Genomic DNA, 17,141 nt, shown 5'->3' with positions numbered 1-17,141 from the left:
AAAAAAATATAATAATAATAATAATAATATAATAAAAAAAAAGGTAACTATTAAAATTTGTTAACAAATTATAGGTTAAATACTGCAGGTGAGGTGAATTAATAGTAATATGTGATTTTAAAAATTTACAAAAATCAATTTCAAAAAAAAAAAAAAAAAAAAAAAAACTAATTGAAACAAAATATACTCATTTGCGCAGCATTAAAAAATAACAGTAGGAAAATATGTATAATAAAAAAAAACCAAATACTTGTTTAAAAAATTTTTTGCATTCCAAATGTTCTCATGGTCCATTTTTCCTTCTACTTCTATGATCCATATATGATCCAAGTGAATGCCACAGGATGAAAAGAAAACATTAATACACAACACTTTCACAGTGTACTAAACATGACACTCCAAGACACCATAACCATAGGAAACTTTAAAGCTTTTATCGCCTTTTCCCCTTTGAACGACCTTGAGCTCTACCGCGAGCTCTACCCCTTCGTGTGACAGGTGAACTGCTGATTTCTTCTTTGCTTGGTTTCTCTTCAGCTTCATCATCATCACCTTCTGCTTCATCGCCATGGTCAGAATGCACAGTATCAGCTGCTGGTTTATCATCTGCTTCTGTATCCTGGGATTCTGAAGGGAGAAAAAAATTGAGTGATTACTGCAATGATAAATTTAAGCCATAATTACATTACTATACTTAAAGTCACAATTTCCCTCCATGCTTCTACCTAAATAAAAGGAATGAGGTAAGGAGGTATGAAGGACAGCAAGTTTGGCTACTTTAAGCAGTGGCATCTAGAACCAAAAAAGATAGTTTTACCTCATCTATCATCACTTAAATATTCAGTGTAAACAATAACAAAAACCCACCCAATAAAAACAGTCAGTGGAAATCCTTAATTTAAAGATTATTTCTAAGTTAAATATGGGTTCCTTTTAACTTTCTGAATCACCTCATAAGTTGTGCTAGGAGTTAAAAAAAAAGGGGGGGGGGGGGAAAGAAAATTAATTTAGAACAGGTCTAGTTTACAATAAAAACTCATTGCATTGAAAAATTACCTAAAAAGTCAAAACAGTACAACATGAACTAGCAGTTCCATTTCAGATTAAGACAAGCAATCCATTAAGGCTACCTGCACACACAGGAGTTTGCTGTATAACTGTTTAGTCACGGGAATGAAACCCATTACATTATATGGAGGTATGCTCAACATGTGACAGGCCTGCAACAGGACAAAATTGTTGCAATCAGTCCAAAATTCCCAGGAACTAAACAGTCATAACTGTTAGGTACAAAACCACAGGTACACCCATAGACAACAGAACTATCATCAAATTTAGTCCACATTCTGCCCTTTCTTCATTCCCTCAAATGTCAATTGAACACTTACAACCACCCTATATCTATCACTCCAAATTGCACATTTCGTGGCAAATAATTGAAAAACACAGATGTGAAAATTGTTAATACCTCTCACAATTTGTACTAATTGGGCCAAAAAAGGATCTAACAAGTTGAGGTCAAGTACCATACTTAAGAGGGAATGAAATGCCAATAATTAAATAATGAGACTGACAATACCAAAAAAAAAAAAAAAAAAAAAAAAAACCAACATTAAAATAAGGTTATATATTTTTGAAGTAATCGCCTCCAATGTGTACACAAAGTTTACATCCGTTACACAAGTTTTGAAAATACTTTCCTCGTACTGCTTTTAGCTGGTTGGTCACTGCAGCCTGGATGGTCTCTCATCCTCTATCACATTCTTTTCATGGCTGTTTTCGTTTTGGGGAACAAAAAGTAATTGGCAGGATCCAATTACTTTTGGGTGGGGTCGAAACTCAACAAATGTGGTACAAAAGTGGAAAAAAATTTTCCCTTACACAGACCTTTTAGAATTTCTTGTACAGATTCCTTATTGCCACTGATCATCAAGCAACCTCTTTGAAATTGATCTGTCTTCAGTCACGATTTTTAATGCTGTTTCATTCAAGCATTTCACAGAAATTAATGCTGATGAGACCAGCTTGTTTTGGAAGCATATGCCATGCAGAACTGCCACAGGTTTCAAAGCTGTAAAGCATAGGTTAGAAATGCAGAGCGTGACTAATTACTAACTACCTTGCACACATTGTTCATTTACCTACATGAATAACAGACAATCCTAACCATACAGCCAACACACTTGATCTTTTTTCTCACAAAAAACCCTTCAAAGTACATGGTGAAAGTGAGTGGTCATTTAGGCAACTTGGTGATTGCCTCTTCTCTAATGGAGCCTTTATCTCATGGCTATTCCCAACCTTGTGTTGTTTGGCATTATAAGAAATGCAAAATGGGATGACCTGCAATTTTTCTTTGGCAGGATTACTGTTTCAAAACTTCTGATGTAAGCATTTGTTCAGATCGTGCCAGTGAAATTATTCTTGTAGAAATGGAATCCTTTATTCCACACTCCACTTTAAAATCTCGTCTTTTATCTAAACCTTGATTTTACAATAAATGTGCTAAGGCCATTCAGGAGAAGAACGTTGCATATTGCAATTGGCTTGTTTCCAATTCTCAATTTCATTTTCTGCCTACACCAAAGCTTGCAAAAATTGTAACAGTTATTAATCAGTCCAAACTAGAGTTTGAACAGGCTAAGAGTAGAAAACTTTCTTCTTGCCCTAATGGTAGCCGAGCATTCTGGTCTCTTGCCAAAGCTACTGGCCGCAACTTTTCCCATCTCTGCTCCCACCTCTGTCCAAACCAGATGGTTCTGTTGTCACTTCAGCCAAGGATAAAGCTGACCTGCTAGCAGCCCAGTTTTCTTCCAGCTCATGTATTAATGATCTTGGTAAAACACCTCCCACCATTCCGAACACGCTCCGTTCAATACATCCTGTGGTCTTCCATCAAAAGGATGTCAGAAGGATTTTGACGAATCTAAGAAAGCTCCAGGTCCCGATGGTATTTCTCCTCTTGTTCTCAAAACCTGTTCTCCTGAACTTACTCCTATTCTTTGCCGCCTTTTTTCACTTTCTTATTCCAAAGGTGTTTTTCCTTCTGCTTGGAAATTTGCTCATATCCAGCCAGTTCCTAAAAAGGGTGGGAAATTACTCCCATCCAATTACTTCTACTCTAAACAAAGTAATGGAGAAATCAATTAACCGCCAACTCTTCAACTACCTAGAAACCTTGTCTGATCAACGACCGCCAGTATGGATTCCGTCAATGTCGATCCACTGGTGATATTCTGGCTTATGTTACCCATTTATTGACAAATTCAATGGAAAAGTTATATTGTTCCTGCATCTGGGGCAGTGCCCCCAAAACCTCTCAGGCTTCTAGATTCCATTCAGAAGAATGGCAGTTATGTTATTTAATGACTGATCTGTAACAGTCTCTCCGCTCGCTGTCTCATAGATACTTCCATGGACACTGTTCTTCCGAATGGGCTTCTAGAATTCACCCTCTCTCTTTCAAAACAGTCCAAACACATGCGGCCAACATCCACTTACTGTCCAACTCCAAACTCACAGAACCAACTTTTCATCTTCTTCGTTTATTCATTCAACTGCCGTTTTGGCTGATTCAACAACCTCCCTTCACATGTCGTTCCTGAAAGTCAAAGTGTAACGTCAACGAATCTTTCTTTTCGTTGTTTATTATTTTATAAACACCCAAACGAGAAGTATTAGAACCTACAGTACTTAGTATTGTACCTATGTACGATTAGTATTAATTATGAAAAATGAAATCTACGGCTTTGAGGGAATTATATTACGAAAGAAGGTAAGCACTAATTTTCACTGACAAAGTCACAATGGAACTCAACTAAATACATCTGCTATCCCTTTATAGTCATCAGTAAATTTTGGGTGTATATTAATAAATGTTAAAACTTACTTTCTAAGTCTGCTGTCTTTTCTTGATGATCCATGCTATCACCAGTACCACTAGTTTCCATAGACTCATCCTGATCTTTTTCAGCTTCTCCATCTTGCATATCGGCATCAGCCTTTTCATTGTCACCAGAATTTCCTTCAACTTTTGTATCCATAGGTTCATTTTCTAAAAATGAGAGAGATTAATACTAGTTGCACTGGTAGCATTTCTAAATTACTAGAATGTGTAATGAGCTTTTTTGGAACTGCTAATATTTATCTCCTTTCAAACAAGAAGGCCAACATGCCATTAATTTAAACTGAAAAAGGAACACCGTAAAGAACAGAGGTGTAAATTCACACCCAGCTAAAGAGTAATGTTGTTGGAATAAACTTAAACCTAATGGTGTGTGGTAATTTGAATAAGTTATTAAAAAGCATGGGGAAATGAGATCCACGAGGTTAGCCCCATTCATCAGGTACAACAGAATGCCAACTGCAAGTCTAACTTACTGAAGGAAATATTTAGATCCTATCTGCAACTCAAATGGACCAAATTTTGGTGAAGTCTATGTATTAACCTAACCAAATCAATTGTTACTGTAGGGTGGTTAGTATCACAAGGTGCCCACAATCTAGCTGCAAACCTTGAAAACCTGCACTTACGACAGCGAAGTGACTATTCACGTGACGCAATGGAATGCTATCCCCTGTGTCAAGAGGCAATACTTGGTGGTAGGTAAATTCATCTGGTGCAACCCTACCATACTGCTACATTAGTGAAATCAGTTGGTGGGGGAAAAAAAAAAAAAAAAAATCTACAGCAGTGTGTGAGAAGTTTAGCTCTGCTTATTCCAGCCAGCAATTTCTCAGGTCCTTTTTAGATTTTGTTTTTTTTTTACAACGCCCCTGTACAATCTTGCAGAAAAACACAGTGCATTAACGAACTTGTTTTCCCAAAATTTCTAACTATACTGACAAACATATTGCAAAGTTTGAGTTTATTTTATCGCAATTAGTTTCATTGCAGCACCTACTACACTTGCAATAAACTAATCACAAACAACCTTTGTATGTATATCGTAGTAGCGTCACACATGTGGCCGATGCAACCTCTCAAGAAATAAAGTAACCTACTGGGTCACATACATGCAAGACAAGCAGCAAAGGCCTTTTTTTTTTTTTGGATATTTTAAGCAAAAAAATGACAACACTGACATTACAATATTTATTTTAGAATTACTAATAAAATTATTTTCTAAATATTTTTTTGCCCCTGGGGAATTCTCTTCTTAACACGGTTGCTACAGCTAATTATCATCGGCCTTTGTGACCCACTGGCGTCTTTTTACACTAAATCTTGTATTCAGTCATTAAGCGCCCGGTGTTACAAGCACTGCTCCGCCTCTGCGCTGAATGAAGCATTTTATTGGACTCAGTCGTCCTCCATATATTTTACCTACCAATGTCAGCCCAGGATCAATATTTTTTATTTATTGAGGTTTGTGTGGGGTATATAAAATCATAGTAGTTGAATAGAAAAAGGAACAAAAAGTTGACATTTTTATTTTAAACATAATTATTTTTGTTTCCAGTGAATTTTGTTGAAGCATTCTAGACACAAAGCAGCTTGATTTTCATAATCTTGACAAAACTTTTTTTGCATTTGGGTCTGCTCCTTTCTTTCCTTCTTTTTCAGAAAATTTCTTGTAACACTCCCTGCAATGTTTCCAAACTTTCCTTGCTTGACCTTCCATTTTACAAAAATGTATGAATTCTTCCAGGTGCCTTTGTTACTTTTGTAGTAGTCTCGCTATTCAATAAACTGTATATTACACTTTCTTGGATTGAAAGATGGGTAGACTATTATTGGTTCCAAATTTACTCTGTACCACCCATGCATGGTACAGAGATGACTAGCATGGTACCAAAGATGATCTCAATTGCAGCTTTTTTATGCAAGCTACTATAATATGATGCCATTTGGTCAGATATATCCACTTCCTTCTTTGCTTGATTGCAGCTGATAACATCGGGTTTCTTGATTACTTTTCTCCCTTTCTATTGTTCTTTCCTCTCTCAATAATTTCACACTGATGAGTTTTGCATGTTCTTGGCATCACTACTGGTCTTTTATCGATCCATTTCATAACTTTCACTCCTTTGTTATTCTCAAGAGCAATTATGTCTCCCTGTAATATTCCTTGGTATTCCTTTTCGATTGCTTCTTAAGAGTCCCACAGAGAAATGTTTTCTTTTCTAATAACTCTTGCGCTAGAGGGAAACTGGTGTAAAAATTATCCGAATAAAGAACAAATCTTTCATTGTGCAGATTAGCCATCAGTTTCACTGAGATGGCCTTTACCTTCCACTGAATCATCCTTTCGGGTATAAATTTCACGTGTTTCCTCAGGCAAACAAAATTTATAAAATTTGATCCCATATTTATGAAATTTGATAGGGATATACTGGTGAAAAAAGTAGCCTTCCACACACCAAGGGATCAAACTTTCATCAATTACCAAGTGTTTTCCTGGCTTGAACACACTTTGAAGATTCCTATTGGCTTTATCTAATAAAGCTCTGATTTTGTTGAGACTGTTTTGTCCATTGGCAATTTTGTTGTTAGAAAAATGTCAATATTTCAGCAGATCTAGGAAGCGATCTCTACTCAGTTCCCATTATCAATAATATTCCAAGAAATTTTTTCATTTTTGGTTCAGTGGTTGGTCTCCAATCGGCTTTCTTCTTTTTGGGTGTTTGTATTTTTCTAGCTGCTGATGACAAACAGTACTGTGCATATCTGCTGGTTTCAGTCCCCATCATCTGAAGCATATAGTCGGTTTGTATATGTGGTAAGGTTGGTTCAAATCAACATCAAGGATTGCAGCATCTTTATTATATTCATTAATTGAAATTTTAATTTTTCCTACCTCTTGCCAAATAACATTTTCAGACTTAAGATGCATTGGAGATAACTTGAAAATTTGGGCCATTAGCTTCACTGATTTCATGATATTCACTTTCATCAACTTCTGAAGTTTTGAATCTTATCAACATCACTGTACAGTCAGTCCTCATATAACGTGTTTACACTACACGAATTCGATCATACATGATTTATAAATAGGGGTACGATATCTTACATAACGCTAACAGAATCCGCTTACGCATGATTTGCCTTTGTGTTTACAAGAAATCTTAGTCGAACGCGGAATCACCCCAACCAAACGCAACACGATAGGAATGAAGAGAAGATTCTGAAAATGTATTTATGTTTTTTATATCAGTGAAGGGGAAACACATTTCACCATAATAACGTAAAAACCCATGCAATTCCAGCTTTTGGTATTATTGCAAATGCCATTAGATCGAGTTTACTATCAGTTTATAGCGGATTCAACTAGCAGAAATGCAACTGGAAATTATTTTTGTTTTATGGTAGTAACCCCCAGAAATGTGCTTTAGTAAAATATGAGGTGTTAATTAATAGTGTATCTCTGCCTTTACGGTGTTGTTTATTCAGTTGCTACACGCGAGCAGCTTTGTTTATGTGTATCAAGCGTGCCTGCTCATTTTGTAATTGTGCTTTATTCCCTAAAAATCAGTAAAGTACTTAAAATGTGTGAAAGGGAAGCATCCTGGTGAAGACACTGCAGATTCAGAGAGAAAAAGAAAAGCAAAATCGATAAACAGAGGCGGACTGGGTCAAAAATTATTACCCGGGAAAATTTATAGTGGCCTCATACTATGGTTTATGGCCAAAATCACACCAGCTCCAGCTGGTTTGTTTGTTGTTTGTTTGTTATTTGGTTTTTAGGAGCATTAGCAACTAAGGCCATATTGCTCCGGGATATGCAGTGGTCATTCCCTGAATGACCTTTCCGCATCCTCCGTATTTGGTGGTGACGGGCTCGAACCCCGGTCTAATCAAGAAGCGTGTGCTACGCACTGCTGCTCCTTCCCACCAGCTCCAGCTGGTGTGATTACGGCCAGTCCACCTCTGTCGATAGAGAAAAAATATGAAATTGTGCAACGCTTTGAGAGAAATGAAAGACCATGTGATATTGCACGTGCTACAGATCTAAATGAGGCAACGCCAAGAATTACAAAGAATGCAGAGAAAATAAAAACAACTTTCATAGTAGAAACAACTCAAAGTGTCATAGATTAAGACACAAAGAATTGAAGAGATGGAACAGCTGTCATCTGTTTGGATAGAAAATCAAGTTTGCTTACGATCGAAGCAAAAGCATTAGCAATATTTTATTACATAATAATCGTAATAAAATACGTATTTTATTACGATTATTTATTGTGTTTGGTAATGTTTTGGTTACAAATGTGTGTTCATCTGGGGTAGTCGGCACCTAATCCTATTTTTCCCATAGGGTCTGTTGTTTGTATTGCACGAGGGTTTCTAGTAACACAACTATTGTGCTATACGAGGACTGACTAATTGGAATGTATGTCTAAATCATCTAATTCTGACCCGTCATCGGATTAATCACTAAAAAATGTAGTGGCTTCTCTTTTGTCTGCAAGTCCAACTCTGTTAAAATTGACCCTGGCCGATTTTCACCATGTTTTTGGGCATCTATTTCTTTCAAGAGTGAATCATATCACTAATATTCAAGCATTCTTTGTCTTTAGCTCATGTTCCGTAAAAAGAGCAAGGGGACTGGTTCATTTCAAAAACGTTTTAGAAATAGGTATCTATAAATGCAATACACGAAAATTCTAAATATCTAAGGAGTTCAAATCTCAAATCTCAAACCTCAATCTCAAAGATTATAGAGATAAATTAAATGTTCTCCACGCATGCACAGTCAATATGGAGGCAATAACTGTTGTCAGTCTCACAGAGTACGAATAAATTGGAAAAGAATCCTCTAAATGGTACAAGGAAGCAATTCAAGCATGCACATTGGTGGTTATCCCCCTTCATTGACAATAATTAGCGCCACAGCTAATCTAACCACTGGTGATCCAACAAACTCACTAATCTGGCACCCACAGGTCCCAACACGACTGGATTAGTAATGGTAGATTTCACTTGGCAAATGGGACCACACTAACCGCCACTTGCTACATATTATATATGGAACTATTCTTAAAGTGAGGGACCAGTCTACTTTGTATCAACAAGATTTTTTAATGTATAAAGAAATGTGAAATCTAAATTCATCAATATCTCGTGGAATTCTAAAATATTACAGAGAAACTACATTTGTGCCATATACTCACGGGGGGGGGGGGGGGAGAGAACCCTGCTAATGATATGAAATGCCCAGTATCACTTCAGTATTGTGCATTTTTAAGCATTTGAATATATATATTCAATTTGAAGAGAATAATAAATGTGCAGGGTGTCTTTTGACGACACCCTTCATAAATTCATTATGAAAAGAATAACTAGTTTTTTAAAAATCAATTAGCAGCCATCAGTAGAACAACTTAGAACAAGTTTCTTTACCATATTAAATGTGATTATAGGTGATACAAAAGAGTACTAAGTGAAAACGGCATCTCAATAGAAGACTTCATTCGTAGCACGTTTCTTCAAGACATCTCAAGCTCAAAGAAATTATTAAACTAAGTACACAAAACCACCAACATCCTACCAAATATCAATCACACTGAATTGAGATAGCGATGAAAATTCTTAAGCAGCCTGTGTTTACAGTCCACATTTTTCTCTTGGAAAACCACAGGCTGCATGGGAAGTGGAAAGAAGCAGCGAAAAGGTAAGCGGTACAAACTTCATAATGTAATTGCTTCTTTGTTTTCCATGAATGGACTTGGGAGACAAACACTTATGAGAATTTCACCTTTTTTACAGCTGGAAGAACTCCAACCAGTCTCAATCCACTAGTGATATTCTGGCTTATGTTATCCATCTATGGACAAATTCAATGGAAAAGTTCAGTGAAAATCTCTCTTGGCAGAAGCACATTACAAATATTGCTTCCTCTGCATCTAAAAAACTTGGTTTTTTCTTTTGCTCTCAGCATTACTTTTCTTCCAAACGGCTGTTCCCTCTGTACAAATCAGAAATCCCCTACCATGGAATATTGTTCCCACATCTGGGGCGGTGCCCCCAAAACATATCTCAGTCTTCTAGATTCCATTCAGAAGTGGGTAGTTAGGTTAATTAATGATTCATCTTTAACAGTCTCTTCACTCTGTCTCGTAAACGTACTGTTTCTGCTGCATGCCTCTTCTACAGATACTTCCATGGGCATTGTTCTTCCGAATTGGCTTCTATAATTCCCACTCGCTCTTTCAAAACAGCCCGAACATGTGCTCTCACCAGCCCAACATCCATTTACTGTCCAACTTCAAACTCCCAGAACGAACTTCTCATCTTCCTCATTTATTCATTCATCTGCTGTTTTCTGGAACAACCTTCCTTCATACATACATATTTCCTGAAAATTAATTGTCTACAGCAGTTCAAATCTAATGTCAACAAATATATCTTTTCTCATCTTCTCAACGCCCAACCCAAATGGTCTTGCATGTTTGCAAAATGATCGAATTTGTTTTCTTGGAGATCCGTAACTATTGCCAAAAATTGAAATTTATATGCAGAAATACTACTGTCACCCACATTTTTATTTTTTCCTTGTAATTCCAAATTCAGATAAAATACTGGTAAAATTCTGCAAAAAATGCCAGATCACACAACCACTCTGTATCTTTAGCATTAGCATTAGCATTAGTAGAGGCATTTGATGCAAGAAAGCAAGCTTATGCAGCATCAGCCAAAAAAAAAAAAAAAAAAAAAAAAGTAACATAAATAAATAAAAATAACCACTTCACCCCTCTGTTCGTTCGAAATACCTGTCCAGCTGAGCCTTAAACTTATTTAGGCTATCAACTTCCACGACAAGGGATGGAAGTCTGTTCCACCCACCAACCACCCGCTGGCTAAAGGCAAATTTCCACACATCTATCCTACATCTGTCTTTCCTCAATTTGAATTTATGCCCTCTCAGGTGATTTTTCTGAGCTAGAGGAAGAATCCCATCAGCATTGAGCATGCTCAAACCATTCAAGGCTTTGTACACCTCTATCAGATCACCCCGCTGGTGCCTAGTTTCCAGACATTGTAATTTGCAAACCTTAAGCCTTTCTTCGTAAGAGAACCCCTTTGTCCCATTCACCAATCTAGTTGCCCTTCTCTGTACTTGTTCCAGCAGCTCTACATCCTTCCTGAAATGAGGCCTCCAGGCCTGTATACAGTACTCTAGGTGTGGCCTGACCATTGCCTTATACAAGGGAATAATCACCTCCTTATCCCTGCTAGAAAAATTCCTATATATCATTGACAATACACCATGAGCTACTCTTGCAGCTCGTCTGCACTGCTCAGAGAACTTCATATCTGCCTGCACCACCACCCCCAGGTCCCTTTCATTCTCTACCACTGTCAGTGTAGTACCACAGAGTTGATACGTTGCTCTGGGGTTGCTGTTTCCCATATGTAGTACTTTACATTTGTCAATGTTAAACTTCATTTGCCACCTCGAAGCCCATCTGCTCAACCTTTCCAAATCCTGTTGCAGCAGCATAGTGTCAGTAGTGTCCTTGACAACCCTGCCAACCTTCGTATCGTCTGCAAACTTGGACATTAAGCCTGATATACCATCATCAATATCATTTATAAATACAGAAAACAATAAAGGCCCCAATACTGAACCCTGAGGGACTCCACTAATAACATTAGTCCACGATGAGCAGTGTCCATTGATTACCACTCTCTGTCTTCTCCCCCTCAACCACCCCTTTATCCATAGCAGCAACTTGCCTCCAATGCCACACTGCTCCAATTTGTGCAGCAGTCTTCCATGTGCAACAGTATCAAAAGCCTTTCTAAGATCCAAGTATATAATATCAAAGTTATTCCCTGCATCCAGTTCTTTTGTGACTGCATCATAGTATCCAATCAAATTGGTCAGGCAAGACTTCCTCTTAACAAAACCATGCTGTGTCCTAGCTATAACTGAAGTCTTGTCTAGATGATCCTGCAGTGCTTCTTTCACCAGTGCCTCCATTAATTTTCCGGGAACAGAAGTTAAACTCACAGGTCTATAATTACTTGTGTCAGCCTTTGATCCCCCTTTGTGAATTGGGGTCACATTTGCACATCTCCAGTCAATGGGTACCTCCCCTGAGTCCAAGGAAGCTCTCATAATTATGGCTAAGGGTTTGCTTACCTCCTTTGCTGCCTCCTTTAATATAACTGGATAGATCCCATCCACCCCAGGTGCCTTTCTTGTGTTTATCTTCAACAATTTCTCCTCCACTTTACTCTCAGTTATTACAAGATTCTTTAGCTTACTGCTAGAGTTGAATACACCTCTGGCATTCCCCTCGCTGAATAACTCCTCATGTGTGAATGTCGATGCAAAATATTCATTTAGTTTGTTAGCTACCCGAGCAGGGTCATCAACAGTTGACCCATCGATCTCAAGTGGACCAATCTGATTCATCCCCTTCCTTCTAGAGTTTACATAAGTAAAGAACTCTTTGCTGTTTTTCTTCGCATCCCTTGCCAAGGATCTCTCGTAATCTGCCTTCGCCTGCCTAACCTCCTTTGTAACTTGGTTACAGATCAACTTGTATCTATCATAGGCGTCCGTGTCACGTGTTAATTTGTATGTATCCCATGCATTTTTCTTCTCTGCCATATGCCTCATTAGTTCATCTGACAACCATTTAGGCCTAAACCTTGAACAATATTTCTCAGTTGGTATGTAAAGCCTAGTAGCTTCCACGATAAGTTCTTTGAATGCTTCCCATTTTGAATTTGCTGTTGGCAATATCATCAGTTGATCCCACTGTATAGAATTTAAATACTGTCTCAGTCCATTGTAGTCGCCTTTACGAAAGCAATCTTGTAGCTGCTGATAATCATCTCCCCTTAGACCAATAAATTTTTTAATTTCATTCAGCAAATTTTGAAATCTCTGTAGAAACTTACTCCAACTCAGCCACCTCACACCTGTGTGTAATATCAGATCTGGTTCATTTTTATAGAGTTGCATTTTGAAAAGTCTCATTTGGAGAGTGTCTTCTGATGGAATTCACAATTCCAAAGGTTTTCTGGAATTCACGGTTTCAAGTGTTAGCCAGCAAAAGATTTTTAATCTTTTGCTGGCTAACACTTGATGGTGGATGATACAGTGGCAACTCAAATAATCTGCAAATTCATCATTCTTTGGTCACAATGCGATGAATCTGTTAAGATGCCCCATCACTGCTTTAGCTCCATCAGTTGTTATTGATACGAGCTTAAACAGTGGTAATTTAATTTTTTCAATAAAAATTTTTAATGCGTTAAATGTCAAAACCTCTAGTTTTCTTTTAATGAAACCATACAAACAAAAACAAGCAATTGAGCTGCATCACTGACATCTGTAGATTCATCCAGTTGTAAAGAAAAGAAGACAATTAACAACATCAGCACGCAATTGTTTGCTCACATTTTTACTCATTTTTTTTAATGCATTGCATCACAGTATTTCAAGATAATTGCAGATCTTGAAGAGCATTTTAATTTCATTTTTGTGCTTAATTTTCAAAAAGAGAATGTTATTTATAAAAATGTGTCTTTCAAAAATGCAAACCATCAGAAAATGGTCTGCATTTTTTGCAAGATAACTCACTTTAAATGATGCACAAAAAGTTGTGCAAATAATGTGGATTTACGTTTTAAATTATATTATTTTTTGTGGAAAATCCGATTAGTATTTACGTTGAAGTGCCATTCTAAATTTCCTGTTACGAGTATAGCCACAAGCATTGCAAATCAAATGACAATTCTTAATTAGCTTACTTAATATTAATAATGGGAATGTATAAATACTGTCTGGTTATTAAACTTAAGTAAGCTAATTAAGAATTCTAAACACACTATGCTTTCCACAACATACCTGCGCTAATTTTCACTAGACAAGCCTAGCGGTTGCGTGGCAACAAGAGTAGTCACGTGGTTCAGCGGATTTGTAATAAGCATGTGGTTGGGTCTCCGTAATAATAATATTTAAATTTTGATTAATCTATTTTTATATAGATTTAAAATTCGTTGTGATCGACCCAAATTAAAGCAGCAATCAACTGGTAGATCACAATTGACTCGGTGGCCACCCCTGCTCAAAAAACTCTCCCTCGTAGCAGTATCTCACATATACAATAAGTTGAGCAAGGTTTTAAATATCTGTGAATTCACATAACTTTATTGCAAAAATTGGACTTTCTAAGAAATAGAGATTAAGAATGCAATTTTATCAGCTGCACATAAAAACCATAATTGTACTTTGATTTCGAGATCTGAGAATGATTGTGATATTTCAAATGAACAGCAAGATATGCAGCAATATTTCCAAATTCCATAAAGGATATTATGTTATGCTGGATTGAACTGTTTGCATTAATTCTTCAATAATGCTTTGCCTTCACCTTATATTAAAACCATCAATGCCGCCATCAATTAGTAAGCTGGCAGATGTGACACTTGGCCATAATTTACTCCATGGTCTCACAAGAGAATTAGGTTTCACAGTATTCCAAGCAATCGCTATAGAATTTAATGCATTTTAATTGTGAAACCTTGTTGAAAGTTGAGAAGAGATATCCTTGCTAATCATTTATTTCATATTATTTCTGCAATGGCATTTAAAATTTTGGATAACTCTTTAATCCATGATTTGAATGAGAAAAGTGATGTTGGATGGTAAAGAATACAAAAAAAAAAAAATTTTCCACAATCAGAAACTAATTCTGATTTATGAGGCTGGGCCCTACAATTAATAAAGCAAGACATTTTGAATTTGGACCCTTCCCCATATCATTTCAATTCGCTGGAACAAATTCACAAGGGAACCAATCTTGAAAAATATCCTTATCAATTTTTTTTTTTTTTTTTTGGGCCTTACAATTCACCAGTAAATGCATAATTTCCCTTAAATACCATCAGACCACGGACAATGGTATTTAAAAGGAATGTTGGCCCAGTGCATTTCCGCCCAAGTACTGCCACTCCTTTATTTTGTTTAAAATCACTTGCACTTTTTACTTTAAAAAGTACCAGTGTTTTTTGTGATAAAAATTTCCAGTAGACTGGTTTCTTCAGCATTGTATATTTGGTTAACGGTAAGATTGTCATTAGCACGTTTCTCATATGTCACTCTGCATTCTTTAGCTGCCTCTGTGTCAGCAGATTGTTTTCCTCCTGCAACATCAAATTTTCCAATTCTTTGCCTTATCTTAAATTTAGTTAACTATCCATCCGGTTGTAATGATGCCCATTTTTTCCCTTTAAAATCTTTTGCAATAATCTGACTCTGATATAATTACACCACCCGATTGTTTTACTAAACATCACCCATTCATCTGTACTGTATGTAAACATCTTATCTCAGTGTGCCATTAGCTCGAATGTTCCATTATTTTGACAGTTTACTGTATTTAGAATGGGGAAGGGGGTAGCCAACTACATAATATTATTCTTGTACATTTGTTGATTACACCAATCTTTGAAATCCTGAACTTATCACTATTCTCAATTTTAACAGGTTCAAGTCCAACAAATAACAATGTAATAATGTTAATATTGACTATTAAAAGTAGTAATACGTAATAAAACCAATACAGTAAATTACATGTTTCTTACCAGATTTTTGTTCAGCCTCTTTTTTCTTTGCCTTCTCTGCCTCCTTTTCAGCAGCTTCTTTAGCAGCTTTCTCAGCAGCCTCTTTTTCTGCTGCTTCTTTGGCTGCTTTTTCTGCTGCCTCCTTCTCCTTTTCAATTCTTTCTTGCTCTTCGGCCTGACGCTGTCGTTCCTCTTCTTGTTCCATAGCAACTTCCATTGCTTTCTATAAATAGAAATACTGGTTGAATACGATATGGACGTTTGTTTAAGTACAATGTTCTTAAATACCTTGTGATCTGTGAACTATGTATGTCTGTGCATGATAGCGTGCTAAACATGGGAAGAAAAATTTCATATGCTCAAATCTATTCAATTTATATAAAAAAAAGTATCAAGAAGCATTTCAGCATAGTACTGTGACAACAATGTATTTTAAGAGTAGGATATTATGTATTTAGATCTGCTATCATCCTGAAAATTAGGTGATCCACTTTTATCAATATTCTGTGTACCTGCTTTGCATTATACTTGTGTAGATTATATTATACATGAACACTGGCCTGCATACAGTTATCAAGAACATAATATCATCAAAATGAATAACTTTTTTTTAAAAAAAAATCTGTACGGTCAAACTAACAATTATATGAAATTAATCAGCCCTATCAGAGTATATTGTATTGAGAGTTCCATGACGGATATTAGCATGTTCTAAAATACAGAGCATAAACTATTTACTTGTCTAAATTCTGCATTATAAATAGAGCTTTCATTTTAAATGTGTCATAACATATTTATGATGAAAATAATGTCCAAAATAATGTCCATGTGGGATAATCATATATCTAGGATGTGCCCAGATAATAGGTTATCTGGGCACATCTAAATTAATAATAAAGTAGAACCTGGATAAAAAGGTTTTCCAGTGGAGTGGAGGTTTAGAACTTCTTAAGAGAGAAAACTTCTTAGAATGGCAAAGAGCCTTAAGGGTATGAAACAATATCCCACATACTGAATTCTTAATCGTGCTATTAGCACATAATTTCAGGTCAGTTTGCAGATTATTCAAAGGTTGGCAGGGTTCTCAATAACAATAATACTGCAACATGATCCAGAAAAGTTGGGCAGACAGGCTAAGAGGTAGCAACTCAGGTATAACATTGACAAATGCACAATACTGAAGCTGAATACATTTATCAAAAGACCACTATTTTTAGAAGGTAACACCCAAAAGATTGTCTTCTCCAACTCATAATCAAAGCTGTCAAAGCTGTTCATAAATCATGTGAATCCCCAGATAAATATACCACCTGTGTGGCACTACACTGAGGGCAGTGGTGGATGTAAAATACCTGGGGGAAATTGTGCAGTCAGACATGAAGTTTTCTGAGCATTGCAGACTGACTACCAGATCAGGTAATGGGGGTCTTGTCAATGATATACAGTAATTTTGCTTGCAGGAATATGGAGGTGATTATCCCTTTGTATAAGGCAATGGTCATGCCACACCTTGAGTACTGATACACACACAAAAAACAATAATTTGGTATATCTTTGCAGGTTTACAGCATTGAAAACAAAGAAAAATAGAATGGAAGAGAGCAGAGTGAAAACT

The 17,141-nt window shown here is 36.5% G+C and overlaps 1 protein-coding gene across 1 annotated transcript in view; it reads right to left on the bottom strand.

Annotated features, from left to right (window-relative positions):
* Nucleotides 1–261: 261 nt before the first annotated feature.
* LOC150089518 (uncharacterized) overlaps nt 262–17,141 on the bottom strand; it is an 80,474-nt gene continuing 63,594 nt past the window's right edge. The window contains exons 12-14 of the mRNA XM_090390012.1: nt 15,548–15,749; nt 3,890–4,054; nt 262–627 (exon numbers count right to left, since the gene is read on the bottom strand). Coding sequence (XP_090246138.1) covers nt 434–627; nt 3,890–4,054; nt 15,548–15,749 — 561 coding nt within the window. The 3' untranslated portion in view covers nt 262–433. The remainder of the gene's footprint in view (nt 628–3,889; nt 4,055–15,547; nt 15,750–17,141) is intronic.

Source organism: Mastigoproctus giganteus, chromosome 2, assembly GCF_048544385.1.
Source record: "Mastigoproctus giganteus isolate SK-2022 chromosome 2, ASM4854438v1, whole genome shotgun sequence".
In the NCBI taxonomy this organism is placed as follows: domain Eukaryota; kingdom Metazoa; phylum Arthropoda; class Arachnida; order Uropygi; family Thelyphonidae; genus Mastigoproctus; species Mastigoproctus giganteus.
This window is presented reverse-complemented; position numbering and strand designations above follow the sequence as displayed.